At 37.0% G+C, this 21819-nt stretch overlaps 1 protein-coding gene across 1 annotated transcript in view; it reads left to right on the top strand.

Annotated features, from left to right (window-relative positions):
* MYBPC1 (myosin binding protein C1) overlaps nucleotides 1-21819 on the top strand; it is a 47133-nt gene that overhangs the window by 2749 nt on the left and 22565 nt on the right. The window contains 16 exon segments of the mRNA XM_061988907.1: nucleotides 1152-1256; nucleotides 2664-2812; nucleotides 3168-3285; nucleotides 4549-4600; nucleotides 6136-6192; nucleotides 9690-9856; nucleotides 10413-10545; nucleotides 12113-12237; nucleotides 13978-14083; nucleotides 14373-14539; nucleotides 15832-15994; nucleotides 17258-17364; nucleotides 18336-18469; nucleotides 19560-19716; nucleotides 20334-20438; nucleotides 21101-21289. Of these exon segments, the coding sequence (XP_061844891.1) occupies nucleotides 1152-1256; nucleotides 2664-2812; nucleotides 3168-3285; nucleotides 4549-4600; nucleotides 6136-6192; nucleotides 9690-9856; nucleotides 10413-10545; nucleotides 12113-12237; nucleotides 13978-14083; nucleotides 14373-14539; nucleotides 15832-15994; nucleotides 17258-17364; nucleotides 18336-18469; nucleotides 19560-19716; nucleotides 20334-20438; nucleotides 21101-21289 (2034 nt within the window).

The following is a 21819-nucleotide window of genomic DNA, read 5'->3' on the forward strand; positions in this document are numbered from 1 at the left end:
GTACCTTTTAAAACTTCCTATTAGACTTTAAAATGCTAAAAAGAGTTTGATTGCTTTTTCCCATCATTGTCGTGAGTTGTATTGCATTCATTAGTGATGGAAATATTCATCAATTAAAAAGGTTCCCACAGCAGTAATCTCTATATGGAGAAAGACAATTCTGATTTCTGGGAAATTAATTTCTACAGAAAATACTAAACAGGGAAAGGAACTTCTAGTTTCAAGATTGGGTTTGAGTAAGTGAGAAATATTGTGCAACTGCTTCCTCATTTATACTAGTTATGAAACCAAAATCAAAAGAGCATTGGATAAACTATAAAAAAGCTGCTTTATCTCTGAACCAACCGGAAGTTCAAGAGGAACAAGAGAGATACAACCCTGATCTGAGACAGATGGTTTTGTTAATTATAGCAGTACATTTCCACATTTGTTCTGCTCTTCAGCATTGCCATGGTACCACTGCCTTTACTCAGTTTCCCATATGCACTGATGATAACTCCTCAGAAAAAGAAGATGTGGCATTTGGACTCTGCAAACTACTGTTTTTGTAAAATATCAGCAAGTGCACATAGTAGGACATGATATTAACTGATCCCCCAGCTCTCAGCTTCTCTTATGGGTGAAGAGAATAGCATTTAAAAATAAGCTTCATCCATGCACTGTTACACGGACAAAGATAAAAAACTAGCTTGTACAATGGAATGAGTTTGGGCTTGAGAGAGACCCACCAAAACTATCCATCATATGTGTTTTGTTTGCGCTTATGGCTGTTTGTGTTTTCAGAACTGCCATCTCTTCTGAAAAACAAAGAGTTGACCTTCGTGCATTGCCTCTGTAAAGCACTCATGGTTGAATGCTGTTGCCATTCAGGTTGCTCAGTATTCATCTTGGCTGATCCCAAAATTCCCCTGTCTTTCTCTCTGACAGTTTATTTTTCTGTCACCCCAGAGGCAGTATTCTTTCAGGAACTGTACACAATATGATAGCCAAGCAATGGATGTCAGTGCAAACAAAATCTTACATATCTTTCAGGACATCTGAATAGAGAAGTATATAGGGTTAGAGAATTTAGTAAGTTCAGGTAAGTGTATTTTGGAGTGAGTATAAACACACTCAGATGATTCACATTTCCCTTTCTCTCTGCATCTCAGTATGGTCTATTGGAGAAGGAGCTCCAGAAGACACAGAAAAACGCGATGACTCCCAAAGATCCACTTTATTTGTCGAAAAACCTCAGAGCGGCTCAGTGAGTGTTGGTAAGTGCTTAGAAACAAATTCAAAAGCCACTCTCAGAGAGACAGACTGAGGCAGAGACAGGAAAGGTATATGCAGTTCCTGTGACACTCAGCTTCTACCCTCAGATGTAAGTGCTTCCATTGATTTTAGTCAGATGAGGACTCACTCTTCAAAGGCAAAAAGGATCGTGAGAAGAAAAGCATAAACCAATTGTTTCATTCAAGACAAGCTCAAAATATAATAGTTTATTGAACACAAGGGGTAAGAGGTATAGTTTCTGGAGAAGAGAAATGGTTATTGTGATGCTATTGTTTATACTGTTATTAATATGTCAAGATCTATCTGATGGTCTGTAGTGTAGCCTAGAGACTGACAGGTCAAATTTGTATCCTACAGCTGTGTATAAATTAGCAAGTAGACTAATAGGGGCATCTCTGTAGGGAAGCTGGTAGAGTCACCCCACTGTCACCATTCTATAGGGAATTTGCTCTGGACTGGCTTTGGCTTAGTCCAGAGGTCTACAGAGCTATTGGCAATTGGAGAACAGGTGGCAAACTCTCAGATCACATCTTTGGTTTTAATTTTACCCCTGAGGAGTCTGGTTCAAGCACTGTGAGGAATTTCTGTGTTGTGGGGATGGTTAGGAAGTTAAGTTCCAAACTGCTCTCTTGAGCTACACTATCATAGTAAGGTAGCTGCACCTAAGCAGGGCAGCAGCAACAGTGAGAAGTTCAGTAGAAGCTACTTAATGTGTCTATTGTGTACTTGGATACACTAAAATGTGGTCATGAGGAGGTTTTCTAATGCATGTCAGTTATTTTTCTCCAAAAAAATACTCAGAAAAATGAGTATTTTGGGAGAATTTATTTGGAAAATAAATATTAGGAGTTAGCCTTATTCTTATTTGAAGCCACAAATGTTAGGATGGAAATAGCAGGGGCTGGGCTGAATATTGAGCTAACTTTTACAATGCTCAAATTATTGTTCAAAAAAGACTCTTTCCCCTTCCTTCTCAGCTTAAAGTATTAATGATAGAAATGCATGAAAACCTCTGGGATTTTCTTTCCAGACTGAAGTTTACTCATGCTAGTAGCCTAGGCACCTGTGCTTGTTTTAAGCAGGAAAGTTCAGATACTAGAAACAATTATCCCATGACAATGTGGAGTTTTGCCTCAACTAATTTATCCTGCTTCTCAGAGTCTCAAGCTCCCCACTGACATGGGCAGAAGGCTTCCAGACTCAAAATTATTTCTCTCTGTTTCAATGCAGTTCTTTCATAGCCTGTGTGACTCCATCTGACTCTTACTGTTGTGGTAGAACTAGCACATGGAGACGGGAAGAAGCAACAGTAGAAGAAACTTATACAGATATGACTAACCAACCACATGTTCCTCAATCACTGCGTTACTCTTTTCTCTTTTTAAAAGGTGGCAATATCACGTTTATAGCCAAAGTAGAAGCCAAAGATCTTCTCCGAAAGCCAAATGTTAAGTGGTTTAAAGGAAAATGGATGGACCTGGCTAGTAAAGCTGGGAAGCACTTACAACTGAAAGAGTCCTTTGAACGTCACACTAAGGTGTGTCTTTGCTTTTCATTCTTATGGTGTCAAAGCCAAAAAGGAAGCTTAAAGATCAGTTTAAGACAACAGGTAGAAGTTCAAGAGCGGTGGATTCTAGCCCTGGCTTCATGTGGTGTCAGTGATGCTCTCTGACCCTACACAAGAACTAAACTTTTCTGCTCTCCCAGAGCAGTACAAGTAATGATGGGGAAATAAAAATTGACTGTTGTCATTTCTGGGTTCCAGTTTCCTTCCAGAGCCCTTTATCCAAGTTTTTCCTGCTCCCAGTTTAGGTCTGAAATATTAATCTTTTCACTTTGGCTTTGTGCAAATATATCCCCCACATTAATGAACAACTATGTTTGTTTTTTAGATTCACACATTTGAGATGCATATTATAAAAGCCAAGGAAAACTATGCAGGGAACTATCGCTGTGAAGTATCATATAAGGACAAGTTTGATAGTTGCTCTTTTGACCTCGAAGTCACTGGTAAGATTCCGCTTTCGTCTGTAAATTTTTATAAAGATTTATCTTTTTTGACCTGAAGTGCCACTTTATTTTGTTCAGAACCTTTAATGAAGAAATGCTTAAAGCTAACACTTTTAGCACAAAGCTCAGAGAATTTTCTGGAGTGTAATTTATCATTTAAATGAACATTGGGTTAGGTAATTTGGGAGACATTTATTAAAAAAAATAGAAAAACTGTCATATAAAACAAGTATTGAATTCAAATCAGGCTCTGGCACACATGACAGAGAGCTAGTCTTAAGGCTAGTCAAAGAATGAGGCTTCATCTGGCAGCATTTGAACACAGAAACACAAAGTGGTCACGGCTTACCAGCACTTTGCACCCTGATCAGACATGGTGAGTGATCATACTCCAGAAAGCTGTTTCTTCCACTCTTCATGAAAATAAATAGCATAGTGTGGAGAGCACTGAAAAGTCATGCCTTTGTTTGCTTCTGTGTTATAAAAAGCCTTACTCTGGCAAACATTAACTCATAGGATTATCTTTTCCTTAAGAGCAGTTCTGTCAGCAAAACAGCACATGTATAACTGCACAATCAGATAGATACCTTCCAAAATGCCAGGGCCAGCAGTCAGTAGACAAAATAGTTGCTCACTTTCATAAAGCGTATCTACCAAATGGCCTAGACCACAGTGTTTGTTCATCAGGGGAAGCCAGTCACAGTTAAGGGGATATTTGAAGGCTGACTGACAGCCCAAGGGGCGTAGGTAGGTATGTGTATTCAGAGTTCAGCGAGGCAGGGGCCAGCCCGGCTGTATCCACTCGCTGTCTATGGCTCAGAACCATTTAATCTGATACAGGCTGGGAGTTCAACCTTGCACTAGGAGTCAATATGAGTCTGTAGCTGTAGAGAAGATTGTCTCTTTCTTCTGATGCTGAGCATACTGAGAAAGTAAAAGATGCAAGCAGGAGAGAAAGCATAGGGAATGGGAAAACAAAAAGGCCAGAGCCTGTGTATAGGCAGGAAGTAAACTGGAGAGAAACATCACAGAGACAAATCTCCTATGCAGAACTGAAGAAAGCAGATAAGAGGAATACATTAATTGAATTTATCTTAGCACTGACCAGCTCTGGATTTATCAGAACTTAATGTCAAAGAAGCAGCACAAATTGTGGTCACTTATCAGAAAACTGAGCAACTTTCATGTGATAAGTTGTATAAATACATAAATTACATTATTTTCAGTTTGTGTTTGAATTTCCATGTTACTGTTATTTCACAGAATCCTCCCAATCTGCTGCGTCCATTGACATCAGATCTGCTTTCAAAAGAAGGTAACTTTAGTCAGTGATCCTATGAAGCTCCTCAGTAAGGGATGCTGGCAGCATGCACAGAATTTGGGTTAATCTTAGAAAAAAAAAAATCTATCAATCACTTAATTTTTTTTTGTAAATAAAGAAATAGAGAGTAAGGTAGTTGATAGTGGGTGGAATCAAAGAGTTACCACACACAGACAATATATATGATATTAAATGATACTGTGAAATTAAAGTGTCATTGCTTTAAGGAAAGATGGAATATTTAAGACAAATAAATATATGTTTCTTTAGAGGTTTTTAAAATAATATTTTCTTTCACTAAAACATTTTACTGAGCATTTCCTTAAAACTGTCAACTAAAATATGAAAGTTCCCAGTCTCAACCCTGCACTGATTAAAAGCAGAGAGAAATTTAATACCGATTTCAAGAAAATGGGACATGCCTTTATGCTATTTTACAGGAAAAAAGTGTGTGCTAAGGCCAGCATTACTGAAAAACTACAAATAATGTATTGCAGAGGGTATAAGATAAAGCATTGTTTCTTAAGCTTTGTTAACCTTTGTCATAAAATAGCAATTTATGATGTCATCTTTATAAATTTATAAGGACAGAAACATTCATAAAGAAAATGTTTTACAAACAAACAAAGCTGTGATTCAGAAGTAATTGCTTTTATTTCAAGGTATTTGATCTAAAGAGTCATTGCCAAAGATATTACATTCAAAGTGCGTTCCATTATTGAGCAGATTTTTGTAAAAACTACAATAACTATTCTGCCTAAACAGATGAGGATATCTGAATATTTTCTTATTTCCTAAGTAATATCTTGCATGTAAAATCTGGGATCAAATATTTACATAATTTGACTTAACATTTGCAGGATTTTGCCCTTTTAAAAATTAAGGGCCTTCCTTTTGTCTATAGGTGCTTTTTTATAAAGTTTTACTGCTTAAGGTCATATTAGAGAAAGAAATGCATCTCCACAGGACTATGATTCTATCTGTAAAAATACATACTATACTGTTGTTTCTTCCTTTTTTTTAACTGATCTCCCCATTTATATACAGAAAGGTTAAATCTTAAGTGAAATGCTTTGCAATCAGTATTTGACACAGCTACATGTTGTTAAAAGCACCACTCAGCAATGCAAATCTTTGTTTTACATTCATACTGAAAGATCAGCACACAAGGCCTTTGTTTTCATACATATACATTAAGGAAGTGAAAAACAAAGCTCGTTGTGCTGAGTAGCTCACGTTTATTTGTGTTACTGAAAGCTAACACAAATCTTGGCAAATTTATGTATGCAGTTACAAAAATTTGTCATCAAAGTATAATCACAAGCAATACAAACCTTTGTGTTATTTTTCACAGGTGTCTAAGGAAACATAATTTCTGTGAAAAAGAATACAAGTTTGTGTTGATTTTATACCATTATTTGTGTGTCCGGACAGTGTTGAGTAAGAGAGACATGTAGAACGTTTGCAATGTGTGTTGTCTTAGTCTTCCTGTATTAAACAAAGATTTGATCTTTTTCTATTAATAACAGCGGTGATGGACAAGAGGATGCAGGAGAACTTGACTTTAGTGGTCTCCTGAAACGTAGGTGAGAACCAAGTGATGCAGTGAGCAGGTGTGGATTGCAAACCATTAGGTTCACACACAGAAAGAGTCAGGTGTAGAATTAATAACTTCTTACGAATTTTCTGACCTTTCATTTTTTTTCAATGTTTCTAACTATTCTCATAGTATAATATGCAAATGTTCAGTTAATTGTACCTTTAAGTGTGCAGAAAAGAAACCTCAGTTTTGAGTGCACTGGGGAAAAAAGTAAACCACAACCTAAAGAGGCAAATAACATTTATTTTCCTTGCTGCTTCTTTTGTGTTTGCATGGAGGGCAGAGGGGACAATTTCCTACACAGGGATGAGCAGTTAAGAAAACTGAGTCTGGTGCAAGAGTAAAAAACTGCAAGGGTTGAACTTACTTCTTTGAGTATACGTATTTTAATTTTCTAGGCATCTTGATATGAAAATCAAATATCATGCTTTCAAACCATAGGTATCAGTGTTAATTCCTTTTTTAGATTTCTTTTTCAATATGTGCACACAAATTTTCAATGGTATTTTATTCAACTTAAATGCTGTGCTGGAGGAAAACTTGTGCAGCCTGGGTTGCCTTGAAAAGCTAGTGTAATGATAGTTATGCTTCTAGCTATTTCATATCTTAAACCCAGCTTAGTCTTTTAATAGGTTAAGACAAGCTAGTTAATTTGTCATTTAAAAAAAAAAAAAAATCTTATAGAAATTCTTGGCAACTTACCAGGGAAGTTAGAAAAGGAACTAGATCTTTTATCTCATTTACCACTTACCCTGAAAGTTGAAAACCCAACATGCAGTGGTAAATACATAAAAAGATCACAATGGTCTCACGGCTATGGTGGTGAGAATAGTAATTAAGCAACTAAAGCAAACAGGAGAAGATAAAAGAAAAAGTAGGCAGTGAAAGAATTACTTGAATCGACTCAAATCCACCAGGTCATCATTTTTTTAATCTTCTCATCCCTAATTAGGATCTTCAGTTTGTGTTTTTATTATACTAATACAAGTTACTATGACAGTTGTCATGACTACCTGTGGGTTGTTTCATTAACAACATGAGAGTTGCATGTAAGAGGTCTTGATATTTTTGTGGAAAGAGAAATTTGATTTAAGAATTATTATCACTTCACTAACAATTAACTCACTTGTTTTGTAACATAAATAATGCCTAGTCATTCAAATATAGTACACTTACTGTGTGGTTATTGGGCAAAGCAAATATCTAAATACCATTAGTTGACATTGGTCAAATTGGTTCATCACCTCCTTGCTTCAGGCACTGAAATGCAACCTCATACTTCTGAGTTTCATTGAATGAGATTGCCAATTGAACACCAGTGTGGATATTAATAGCTATTTTTACAAAGACAAATACATATTTTCATTTCCATTTTTTCAAGAGGCAAGGTTGCAGGTGCATTCCTTCACTTTTGAATGGTTATATTACCAAGAAAAGAGACAGAAGTTTTTACGTGTGGTGCATAATACTTGAAACATGTTAAAAAAACAAACAAACAAACAAATTAAATGCATAGAATATCCATACTGCCTATTTTCTAATTACATGCTGCTCTTGCAGGAAGACAAACCAGTTTTATCTCAGTAAGAAAATCTGACCGGTTAAGCTTCATCAGTGCAATGGATAAGTAACAGCACAAAATTCCAAAAGGCAACAAGATATCAAAACTACTCAAACATTTAGGTCCTTTTTTTAAAAATAGGACATCTTTCAACAAAATGCATGTTTTCAGGGAAAAGATCTAAAAGCAGTTTTGTGGAGAAGTCAGTCTCTTTAGGAAATATTAAGCATTGTTTGCCCACTACCCACAGCAGAAACTATTGTGGTCTCAGAACAAAGTTGGTTTGCTTTGTTCTAAGTATCAAAATTTGTTCTCCAATTATGCAAGAGGAAAAAAAAATCTGAAATTAATCATTTCAAACTGGTTGAAAATCAGGATACTCTAATTGATCCTCATTCTCAACTACCGCCTGATGTAAAGGGGTACATTATCTGGATTCCCATGGAGTGTACCACTCCCTGGCAAGCAGCTAGCCTTGGGAGAGGAGAAAGCCACTCCATGGCATGTGTAAGCTTTTACATATGTTTGCGAGCTGATCGAAACTTGCTACCATGCAAAAGGAATCTTGCTGAAATACCAGTGTTTGCTGTACCTAGTCACCCTCCAGAAACGTGAGCACAGATAAAAGTGAAAGGAACAAAACAATGAAATTTCATACCTGAGATTTTGTAACAGTAATTGTAAGACAACAATGTAAGTATTTAACAGATTCCCCAGTGTCGAGTTTTTTTCCTTTTTAAAATAACTCTGGCATATTACAAAGAAAAGAATACATGTAATGGATTAAACAGCAAAGTGGTTCTCCATAGTTTGTCACCCAGGTTTCTCAGGGACTTCCAGTAATATTTCTGTATATGTTAAGGAAAATTTTCTGTCAGACTTGATAGAGCTCAGCTTTAACAGTGTCTCACCCCAAAGCTCAGTCTTAATTTTTATTACTCAAACGTTTATTTTCTCAATCTGTTCTCAAAAGTATTGATTTTGTTAGAGCAACTAGATCAGAATGATCCTGGTCTGGTCTTAGTGAGTTCACAGAAAAAAAAAGTCTAGATTTTGGCTGGCTCAAATTCTTGGCTTGTTCTAACATTTTACTTCTTTGAGCTATGTTGTCAGTCACAAGAATTATCATATTGTTTAGGATGCTTCCATTGTCCTTTCTTTTAATAGCTGCCATTGTGAAAATAATTCTACTTCTCTTTATTAGTTGTCTTAGCCTGGAGATGCAGCTAGTAAATACGGTATTGAAATTCTGTATAAAGATGATACTATTCACACAGGCCTCTGAAAACACTTCCTGCTCTTAAGACTGTGATAAACATGGAAGCCAACAGATTCATCTTGCAAGTCCAAGCTGGCGTGGAAATCTCCAGTTCTTATCCTTATGCCAACTTTAAGTAACTCTGAGAAGCGCTAGTGTAACTATAAACAGACTCAGATTCCCCCGGATTTCAGTGTCTTTTTGTTGGTTGTTCCAAGTAGCAGTTACAGGGACTCGGGATTTGAAAGCATTTTTACGTAATTATAAAATCTATGGATTAGAGTCAGATCTCAGTGGTGCCATCATAAACTGTAACTGATTCCACTCAAGTCACAAGAGATAAAGCTACTTGAAGTGGATTAGCCCATATAAACTGCGGGGTTTTTTAAATAATGAATCAATATAGAAACTCTCATAACTGACTGTATCAGAAAAGGCCAAAATAAAGCATATCCAAATTCTACCTGGAAGATGTATAAAATAAGGTGTGAACATCATTCTGAGCTGTTCCATTTCTACTGAGTGAAATAAAAACATATGATGGCAGCCTGCAAATTTTGATCAAAATGTTTCTAAGCTCACTGTAGATTCAGCTTCCATTTTTCCTGTGGTATGTTAAAGCCTCACTAACTCTTCTCCCCAAATTTTATTTTGCCACTGTTAGGGAGGTTAAACAGCAAGAGGAAGAACCTGAGATAGATGTGTGGGAGCTCCTGAAGAATGCAAATCCCAGTGAATATGAGAAGATTGCTTTTCAGTATGGTATCACTGACCTGAGAGGCATGTTGAAGCGTCTGAAGCGCATGCGCAGGGAAGTGAAGAAGAGCGCAGGTATGGATAAGGCAGAGTATTCTTGTCTTCAGTAGTCAAACATGAGTTCACCTTAAAAACCCAAACTTGCTTCATTTCCATGTAAGGAGACTTGGACACTACATCTCAAACCTTATTACTGCAAGGAGCAACTCAGTGCTTACCAAAAGCATCCCTCTCTCTTGGCCAAATAGTAGTTTCAAACGTGACGATATTGCTCATGTTATGAGCAATAGCATCTCCTCTAAAACAGAGTTACTCTAAGCACATTATTTGCTCTTCATAATTTCATTTTACATTTAATCTGACATTCCTCTGAAATTTCAGCTTTTCTGAAAGCCCTCCACCCCAGTGAGGACATTCAGGCTTATGTTTCACCGTCCACACTACTGAAGAGTATGAGTGGTGTGATACACACATAAATATAGCTGTGCCATATGCCAAATTACACTAATACATAAATTACATTATTTTCAGAATATGTTTTTAATTTCTGTATTACTGTAGTGCAAAGTCATTTCAGTGTTCACATTCTTCTTTTCTGATCTTTTATAATAACTCTTGTATTCCACAACAGCTTTTGCCAAAGGTCTTGATCCTGCATACCAAGTGGACAAAGGAGGTAAAGTAAGGTTCATGGTGGAGCTAGCAGATCCAACAGTGGAACTCAAGTGGTATAAAAATGGCCAAGAAATACGACCAAGTGCAAAGTAAGTGGTTTTACTGAGTGCAAGTAATAAAATGAACATACATGTACTTCACTGACGAGTGTGTTGCATAGATGTATCTCTTTACTCAAATTGCATCAATGTTATTTGTGAAATTATTTCTATGTGAAAAGTATGCAAATGATGCTATTTTACTCAGGATCTAGAAAAGTCCACTGCAGATTGGCTCCTTCACCTCAAGAGAAAAGAGTTAAAGACTGTCAATAAAACATGGAGCCATTTCCTGCTTGATAGGTTTTTTTAAAATTGAGAAGCACTGTAAGTAGATAAATCACTTGTCCTATGTCTGAAGGAGGTCAGAATCTTTCTACAGTAATTGGGAGCTGAGAGGAGAGATATTGAATATTACATACTTACATAACTGCTTCTTAAACCACCTGAGGAAAGGGCAGTGAGGTTTGTCTAAATACTCAACACTCAACACTGATAGTCAACAACCTGTATTAGCTCAAAGTGATTGAAGTCAAAGTGCAATGGGTCTAGTGCATCCAAGCTTCTCTCCTGCTTTCTCTAGAATAAGTGGCTTTTCAGGTGCAGGCACTGGAGTACAGGAAGAGCAATGGCTGGAGGTTGAGCCCAGTCCTTAGTGTGGGCACAACTAGTTCTTACAACATGGTGCATAAAATCCCATTCCACAATCAGACATGGCTAGGAATGATGATGAGCAATCAGTAATGTACAACAATATAACGTTCCTCAAATGCTTCTCAGCAGCACAAAGTCCTAGCAACTTTCTCCTCTGGCCCTGTAAAAAAAGTAGTAATTAGCAAAAGTCCTCTTACAAAGAAGGAGCAGATTACCTTCATTTCTTTACTGCAGAAATCAATGAAGGACTTCAAGTGGACAAAAGCCATATAATAAAGAGGGCACCTTTCCTTAGCCTCTATATCTGCCATGAGCAGTTCAGAACTGTTTCACAGGCAGCTATATGGATACCCCTCCAGCAGAATGACCTGGATTGAATGCTCCAGCGCATTTCTTCCAGGCTGCTGAAGCAGCTGTCAGATGCTAATGAGCTTTGGTCATTACAAACCTGGAGCAGATCTAAACTGGTGACATAAAGGTGAAAGGCTTCATATCCCATTACCAAAACCCCATATCCCATTACTGATCTCTTGTGCCATCTGGCCTACCAATAATACTAACTTCTTAACTTCAGCTATTATTATACTTCACAAAAATGTTAAGAGTGTTGGAATGAGGATGGTGTCTTGTTACTGGTTATTTTCATCTTTACTCATCTAGAGTTACAGACTCCATTTTATTTGCCTTCCTTCAGAGCCTACCAATTTTTTTATTTGTTTCATTTCACCTGAGACTGCAGTTTTGGAACAATCCAGAAGGTGCTCATCGCCATTCTATCCCACAGCTCTTTTTGCTAAAAAGTTTATGATAGTTCCATTGAATCTTGGAGATTGCTTCCTAGGAAAATTTTTCCAATTCTATGTAAAAACATAGGACTTTTGCCTCCCTAAAGCACTTTCTGCAGAAAACAAAAGGGGTCCAGCAGTTTTGCTAATGTATCTTTGCTGCATTCCTGTTCCAACAGATACATTTTTGAGCACAAAGGTAACCAACGAATCTTGTTCATCAATAATTGCATGATGACAGATGATGCTCGTTATCACGTAACAGCTGGTGATGAGAAATGCTCCACAGAACTCTTTGTGAGAGGTAACTATGTCAACTTGCCTCTGTTTCACCTGCTGTAAATTGGTGTGCCTTCTTTGGCTGTGTTGTAGGAGTTTCCAACAGGGCTTCTCTTACTGAGTCATGGGGTTTGGACTGGACCCTCTGCTTTCTAAACTCCTTCCAGGAGAAATCTCAGTGTGGCTGGACCTAGTCTTAGACCCTAGCTGTAGAGAGGAGTTCAAGCTGCAGGTTCTGACACAGGGTCAGTTTATTACAGCTTAAGCTGAACCTGCTCCTACAAGAGTGGTCCTGAACCAAGAAATTCCTGGGGTATTCCCTCTAAGTTCCCCTTCCCTATTGTGATGGCTTGATCCAATCATAATATATGAATCTGAGGTGTTGTTCCTTGACTGGAACAACATCTTGGAACAATGTGTCAGAAACCAAAGTTTTCATTCATGCAGATTTAAAATCCTCATATTTTATTTGCACTCCTGTGTTGTCAATGTTGCCAGTCTTTAGTTAACTTCAGTATCTTCTCTGCACCTGAGTGTCCTCAGTGTCACCGGTCTTTTGTTAACTTCAGGCAGGATTATTTACTCCCTCTTCTAGTTATCTCATTCAGCACCAGATTACTCCCAGTGCTTTGTCACCCTGAAGTTTGTGGTCTCAGGCCTCAGCACTCATATAGTTGTTCAGCTTTTACTAGTCTTGATTCATTCAGATTTTGCACAATTAATTCTAATATTTTACCACTGAGGTATTTTAATTCCCAACAGGCTGCCACAGTAATTAACAGGGAGGATCATGTTTAGTGTATTAGCAACCTTTAGGATCATTCTGTATTTCTGTGATTCCTGACAATTTTTTAAATCTCATCCTGTATTTATTAAATTAGTGAAAACCCTGAATTGGAGATATGGTTGATTTCATGCTGTATGTTCTGATCTAGTAAGGCTGTGGTCCCCTACATACTTTTAAAGTGATTTTGGAGACTCTTCTGGCATAGTGTTGTCTTTCTCTAACACCACACTTAGGTACCTGATGACTCTGATACAAATTTGATACATGATCCAACAGATCTGTTTCATATACCCTCGGATCAGGCTTTCTAGAAATTAGTTTTCTAATTAGTTTTCTAATCTGTACAGATATATGGGAAGACTCTATCAAAAGTTATGAATGGATGGCCATTCCTTAATCCGTTTTACTCTCACAGTGTTAATAGTCTTAGTGATAACATTTACTGCATTACTCACACATGTACAACAAAAAAACCCAAAAAACCAAAACTTACAGGGAGAGAAAAAAAATCATAAAATATTTCAGAAAGCTGTTTAAAGTAATAGAGTCCATTACCCCTATAACTACCATAGGATAACTGTTGTACAATCTTTTGCTATTAAATAAACATGATTTTTGACAGCAAAAGTGAGTTAAACCAATAAGGGCACCATGTTATGTCATCACATTGTCTTAGCATGCACAATTGGCTATAGGACCTAAAGAAAATGCAGCTTGATTAGAGGGATCTGTGGGAGTCAGGAGGGAAATGTCAGCTTCACTTTCAACTTGGCTGGACAAACTGCCGATAAAACGGGATGCAAGGCAGGTATTAATATGAACAAATTTTTTATGTAGCAAGTTTCCTATTAGCATCATAATGAGCTATCGCTTTCCCAATGTAATTTGGAATAGAGTTCTGAAGTAGCATTGTCCTCTACAGCATAATTTTGAAAACGTCTCTCACTTAATTTTCTCTCTAATTTTCAATTTCCATAGATCCTCCAATTTTGGTGACCAAAGGCCTGGAGGATACTAGTACCTATGTTGGTGAACGAGTAGAACTGAGCTGTGAAGTGTCTGAAGATGATGCAAATGTGAAATGGTAAACCACACTTCGAAGAGAGATTCTTGAGAATAAATCTCAGAATATTGTGATTGTAGGCAAAAATGTAGACAGCTTTTTCCATACCAGTAAACTTGAAAATCTCAAGAAAATATTATTCAAAAATTTAGCAAGAGCAGAAATGTCGTTGCACATTAATGAATGAGTTTGCTTAACGTTTTCTTGTGCCTTAATTTTTATTAAGTCTTCTCTGGAAGTTTGAGTGTATGGCAATTATATTTACACAGCACTTTTATTGGAAAAATAATCATTCTTTGTTTTCCATTAGGTTTAGGAATGGTGTAGAACTTCCTGATGACCCTAAATCTCGTTATCGATTCAAGGTTGAGGGTAAAAAGCATACTTTGATCATAGAAGAGGCTGCAAAAAATGACAATGCAGTTTACTCAGTAATGACAACAGGAGGTCAATCAGAAGCTAAGCTTTCAGTTGATTGTAAGTATCATTCATCTTGCTCTTGAATTTGTATGGCACACTTTATTAGCTTACAGAAATAAAAACCAAAATGCTTGCCTAGGGATTTAAGGAGAAACTTAATTTCCATATAAATTTCTCTGCTGGAAATCTCCAGAACAGTGACTTTCCTTCAGACATTGTTTCAAGTAATAGGCAATGAATTAGTCATGCTTGAAAACTTTCTATCACTCCATTAAGACAGAAAACAAAGCTATCCATCCAAAGATACAAGGCAATTAAGTGAAATATTCAAAGGAAGTATCTGCTTTTCTTTAACCCTTTCAGATTTTCACAGGAAAGCCAAGCAAAATCAGAAAAGAAATATGTTAGAAAATATAAACAGTTTTATAAGTAGGCACACCATTAACAGGCATCAGTGTCACCTGACCTGGACTGATAAGCATCAGCTCATGACTATGTAGTTCCCTCTGTATTGTTTGTGGACCATTTCTTTAAAACACCTGTGATTTTTAGTGAAATGTATGTGCCTGTCCTATAAAGTTATCACACATTATGGCTAAACATTCATTGTTTTGTAATACTTACACTACTTTTGACTGTTCTGTACAAACTGTCATCCTAAATACATCAAATTCAATGGAAATGAACAGGGGAACCAGTTCTCAGACTCATGTTTTACAAAAGCTAGTAATATCTGTGGATATTTGTAGGGTGAGTTAAGGTGGTTTAGCAAACGTGAGAACAACCAGTATACAAAGCTTACTGGCCAGTCAGCCTTTGCTACCATGCTGACTAAACATGTTGAGAACTACAGTCCCCATTTGTGATGAAATCCTTTGGTAAATCTCCAAAGTATCTGAATCAGCCGGGAGAACTATGGAAGCAGTTATACAGCTGTTAGATCATAGGAAAGGTGAGATGTACTCCTTTCTAGTACAAAGGTCTGGGGACACAGTTCTTTAACTTCTTGAAAGTTTCCTATTGGGCTCTGGAGTATATAGGCACCTAAACAACAGAGAGGAAACAACACTCAAATTATGGTCCTGGGCTTAATCCTTTTATTGGCAATATCCACAGAGTTCAGGGTATAGGTACTTTGGATCACCCTTTCTAAGCAGTAGACTGCGTGAAAAGAGGTTAATTTATGGAGTCTACATGTACAAATTGCTGGTATTTCAAGTTGAGCACTTTACTATTGGAGACATTTTACCAATTTGAAGGCAATGGTGATGGCTAGTAGCAGCTCCGTGGCAGAATCATGAGCTATTGCTTGGTATCAGCATTAATATCTCTGCTTCTGTTTTCCAAAGTGAGACCACTGAAGATATCACTTGCACTAGAAGACCAGACTGTAAGGCTTGGACAGGAAATCCACCTTAAATGTGAGATATCTGAGAATGTGGAAGGGAAATGGTACAAAAATGGGCAACTGATTGAAGCTAGTGACCGTGTAAAGCTTTATCACAAGGGAAGGTAAGCCTGTCGGGTATTGACTTGACTTTTGATCAAAAGACACTGTAAAGATGTACCAATATGTGGGTTACTTCACTGAAAATGATCTGGTAATCAAACCTAACTTCTGTCCCTCAAGCATATTTCTTTTTATCATCATAAAAGCCATGTCTCTTTGCCTCCTTTCATTTTGTGTCTTTTGGCTGTAGAGGACAATAATCAAATCCTTGATCCATCTAAATATAAGCTACTATTTTTTCTTGACATTGTTCTTACAGTTAGCATGAGATATTGAATAGTAAAGTAAAATAATTGTTAGGCGTTATTAAAACTATATATATTTGAAATGTCTGTTTTTCTCATAGCTTCTGTTTGTCTCAACTCAGACCAAGCATCTCTGCTCATGCAATGTGGAGATATCAGTTGCCTTTGCATTCATGATTTGTTCTTTTCCATGGAAAGTTTTTCAGATGGAAACAGAACACAACAGAACGAGTCCTACCTTTAACTACATCCCCTTAACTTCAGCTTAGCAAGCTATTGATACAGCTGGGAAATGCACTTTTGAAGGTGTTTCTGAACAAGCTATGAATTGCTTGCATTGACACCATAACACTTGTTAAATTGCACTAAGGGAGAAATGTCTGCTGCACAATGACTCCTTGGAGTGATATAAGGTGAAGGAGCTCCCCACAACCCATGTAGGCCCATAGGGTGAGATGAGGGAAAAGGAGCAGAAAGGGCACTAACGTGAGTCCTACCCTGAAAAAAGCTTAGTCACAGCAAGTCACAGGAGACCAAAAATACCAGCATACTTTAAGACACAACATGGCAGTAAGAGCAGCATATATTTTGCTCACTAATTTCTTTATTCTGGCAAACAAATAGTAGATTGGATCCCATCATAAAGAAGGTATAACAAAAGTCTGAGTGTTCCCACTGTGGGATCACTTTGAGAGCTCTTCTTGAACAACCACATGACAAGTTAATGACAGTAACACAGAATCGCTGTGTCAAAGAGATGACACTCCTCTATTTTTCTGCTTCTGTGTTCAAACAAAAAATATTACAATTGATTACATTATTTGGTGGTTGTCTCAGTAGTGTTAAGTACAAAACCACACAGTATTTAATCAGCTAAAATACCACTAAGCGGCCAGCAAAGGATTTTTAGCAATTTAAGACACTTGCACAAATCTCCTAAACTTTTCACAGATTTTTCCTTATAGCTTCAGGCAATTTTCAAGAATAATTCACAGTTATTTCTTCTATCATATTTTGCAGAATCCACAGATTTGTTATAGCAAGTGCTGCTGTTGATGATGAGGCTGAATACAAGTTTGTACCAGATGCCTATAATATTGATATTCCATGCAAAGTACATGTTGTGGGTAAGCATATGGCACAATGACTTAGATATAACATCTCTTTTTCTGACTTTTGAAAATTAAAAGTAGTGTGAAAAAGCCTCAATTGCAGCTGTTTGTTTCCTCTGAGCAGACAATTACCAGAGGAAACAGATCTGTTGCTCTGGCATAGTACAAGTGAGCTAGTCAGAGAGCGCTTTGCCTGTGCTCAGGATCTGCTCATAGTTTATAAGCCTTGGGAAAACAGGAGGCTTGTTAATGATCTCAGTCTTTCAGACAAAAATAGAACAAGGCATTGACTCTTCCCACAACAATACTTCACTGGCTTTTAACTGAAACCAGTAACTTTTAAATCAAAAGGAGAGAATATAAATAACCAAAGTTTTAGAAAATATGTTCTGTAATTGAAGCTGAAAGAAGTAGTATCTCTGTGTTAGAAAAAGTGTTGACAAGACTTAGGAAGAATGAAGAGGCAAGGGGTACTAGAAGCCTATGCCCACTGACATAACTTCCAAGAAACTTAAAAAAAGTTGTAAGAGGATATTAATCACTTGTTCTCCATATATATGGAGTACAACAAAAAGTGACCATTTCATTTTCAGGAAAAGGATTTAGTCTAAGGAAACTTTTAACCTACAAGAGCAATGATGTCTGAGTATAGTAGAAGGTGTTGTAGAAAGCCTGAAATGGAAATTCTCAAGAGTCACTTAGATGAAATCTCTGTCAGAGATTACCTGAATATACATAATGCTGCCTCAGGAAGACTGATTTTTATTCTTTTTTAAAATTATTATTATTTCTTTTTTAATTTTTAATCAGACAACTATTTTCTTAAAAAGAAGTTTTCTTCACAAGTTTTATTCTGAACAAAAAATCAGATGACTAAAAATACAGAGCTTAGAACATGTTTCTCGGTACTGTAGACCAGTGTCAGGTCCACTGAAATCTTAGAGTGGCAGCCACATGACAAATTTGGACAATCTCTCCTTTTACAGATCCTCCTAAACTCCACCTGGATGGCCTTGGGGAAGGTAACACTGTGACAGTAGTGGCAGGAAGCAAACTACGACTTGAGATCCCCATCACTGGAGAGCCAACTCCAAAAGTCATGTGGAGTAAAGGGGACAAGGTACATTGTCATTATACATATTTCTTTAGCTTAACAAGGGTCCTTTTCCTTCAAAAGATAACATTTAGTCTTGTGAAGACATTGATTTTAATGGCACAAAATAAGGAGGAGATGTATCTTATCTAAAAAACTCTCCTCACTCAAAAATGAAGGGGAAAACGGAAAACTATTATTAAGCAATTTTTGAGTCTTTTTATAGAAAACCTGACATTTATGAAGGAAAAAAGATATGGACTTGCTATAAATAAATTGTAAAGCAGAGGGAGATGAGATGCAGAAGAAAAGTAGCGAAACTCTACCAAATGGCTACTTCTGTACATATTGCCCATAATGACTGCCAATTTTGACAGGAAGCCATGGTCTGGTCTAGTTTTGGAAAATGTTTGATAGATTCTGAAGGAGTATCAAGTCTTGAATTAAATAATTTGATAGGCAATTGGTGTCTTGCATCTAGTATCTTAATGCAAAATTTTACATAGATCACTTTATGTGTGTGTAATACCAAAAAGCCACTATTCACACTTAAATTTTCATTGTGGTACATGGAAGTTGGAACACGTTGCTATTAGTGGAACTGTCAGTTGTATCTGGTCAAATCTCTCACTACTATTTTCAAATATTAATTGTAGTATCACCATGATGGACTTGTCCAAATAGGGAGCTCTAACTCCAAAACATGTGCCAGCATTTGAAATTAGTGACGACAAACTACTGACCATTACAGTCATTTTAACCTTTAAATTGAATTAATTACATTTTGATTTGACTTTTGGTAAAATTCACTACTCTCTTTCCATCAAATTAGTGACAGGTAGTGTTGATGAAAGTATGTTCTTGCTCACAGGACAAGTATGTCTAATGCCTCTTCCCTTGAGATGCAATGACTGAACTGAGCACTGCCCTATTTAAAAGTTTTATGTTTGTCTCTCAGTGATTTTATCACCAAAATTCTGAGATCTAGTGTGCTTTTTTCTTATGATTACTTTCGTATTTCTGCTGAAGTGTCCTGTATTGCATTTGGGTTTTGAATTTTGAGCATTTTGACTCTCTAATTCCTAAAATATGATTTTTCCCTTAATTTGATTCCTAGTGGATCACAGACAGTGGAAGAATACGGGCAGAAACATACTCAGACAGCAGCTGTTTGGTTATAGATGCAGCCGAGAGAGAAGATTCAGGTCCTTTCAGAATAACATTAAAGAATGAGGCTGGAGAGGACACAGCTTTGATCAACATTAAAGTGGTTGGTAAGTCGTAGAAGAGTATACATATGCCATGTCTTTCATCACAGTCCTTTTCAATAAATGCTCCTTGAAGAGCTCTTACTTTTCTATAGCCCAACAATACATAAATTCTTCTTTCTGCAGATGTCTAGCTGACAAACTTGCAGATTCTCAGAAAACTTCCATTCCTTTATTTGTCCCCATTTTCAGATACTGAATCAAGGTATAAAGATACTGTTACCACTGAATGACACAGGAGCATAGGTTGGGATTTAAGTAGGTGTTAATTATCATCCCCTACTGCCACCTCACACTGCCAGGGCCGAACTTGTGCAGTTGCCTCTGACTGCCTTTAACACTCTCTGTTCTCCATTCTCCATGAGGCTGCAGGCTTTGTCTCAGCACATGGCCTCAGATGTCTCTCAAATGTCTTGACTGTGCCGAGGAGCTTGGCATTTATCCCTTCCTAACCACCTGCTAGGGTCCACAAAGACCTTTCTCTCTCTCTCCTCATTAGGAACTCCTGTTACACTTCAAAAACTATTCATATTTATTTCTTATTTATGACAGTTTTATTTCAACCTATGCAAACAGAAGATTTTTATTTTCTTCTTAAATAATATTTACTTTGTTTTCAACAGATGTCCCTGATCCTCCTCAGGCACCAAATGTGACTGAGGTAGGTGAAGACTGGTGTGTTATGACTTGGGAACCTCCAGCAAATGATGGTGGATCACCCATCTTAGGTACATACTTTTCTTTGGGATTTTTGGTTTTGGGCTGGTTTTTGGTTTTTTGTGTGTTGGTATTCTAGCATAGAACCAAACCACAAATAATGGACACTATAGAATCAGAGTTCAGCTCATGCCTTGGAAAGCTGCACTTTGAGTATCCAGTTGCAAGAAAGTTCTGCTCAGTCTTCTGCTTTGTCAGTTACTCATTTTTCTAATGTTTGAGATTTGTCATTTCATATGTTGCCACACTGTCAACCCCTCTGCTTAAAAGACAACCTCTTATAATACTAAACTTGGAATGGTTAGCCCGTTTGAATGTTAGCAGGAATTTCAGAAACAATTTACTGAGTAATTTGAAATATCTTCTAATACAGTAAACTAAGCAAAAAGTCAGGGAGGCCCAAAGGCCAGCAGAATCAGGTACTCTGAACTAAATAGAATGGTGTAAAGGCTGAAAAAAGCTCATATGTGGCTGTGAAACCAAAAGAGATGACTATCAGATAGCTTGCCATGGGAAAAATAATAATGATAATAATTCCTAAACCATTCTAAGGCTAGAAGGGGATATTGAGTTATATCCAGAACAAAATGCCATTGGGTAGTCAAAAAATAGACCACTCACTCTTGAGCTTTATGCCACCACTGATTATAACAAAATTTTGTTTGGTCGAAAGGATATTTCATTGAAAGGAAAAAGAAACAAAGCTCCAGGTGGATGAGGCTGAATTTTGAACTGTGTAAAGAAACAACCTTTGAGCCAAAGAAGATGATTGAAGGTGTTGCCTATGAGGTCCGTGTATTTGCTGTTAATGCAATAGGCACTTCCAAACCAAGTATGCCTTCAAAGTCCTTTGTTCCTTTAGGTAAGTGATCAAGAGTATGAAGATATGGATACACTTAGAAAATACATTATTACTGTCATGTAATTATGTAACTGTAGTTCTTGTTGCACTTGTGCTGCTCAGGACCTGTATTTACTAGGTGCTGCACAAATTGTATGTGTGTCTTTGAAGGATTTATAGTCTTTTTATAAGCAAGAAACAACAATGTATAGACAGAAAAATTGTACACTACAATTAAACTGTGACAAGCTATAGGTGAGCCTGATAATGTCAATATTTTTTAAGGACTGGAACTGATAGTTCCACATTTTTTTGTATCGCAAGTACATTCTGAATCAATAGAGTCAAACTATTGCCAGTCAAATTGGCAATTTAGAGAATTTATAAAGATGATGGATTTTGTTTTGTCTTTCTCCTGCTACCAATCCAGTTAGGAACTGGATTTTGGACAAAAACGGTCAGGAGAAGTGACCAGAAGTCTGAAGATCACTATTTGCAGGCTGCATTGTATGAAAATTAGACTTTTCGTCATGTTTCACTACTTATGCTTT

The sequence above is a fragment of the Colius striatus genome, chromosome 1 (assembly GCF_028858725.1).
Source record: "Colius striatus isolate bColStr4 chromosome 1, bColStr4.1.hap1, whole genome shotgun sequence".
NCBI lineage: Eukaryota > Metazoa > Chordata > Aves > Coliiformes > Coliidae > Colius > Colius striatus.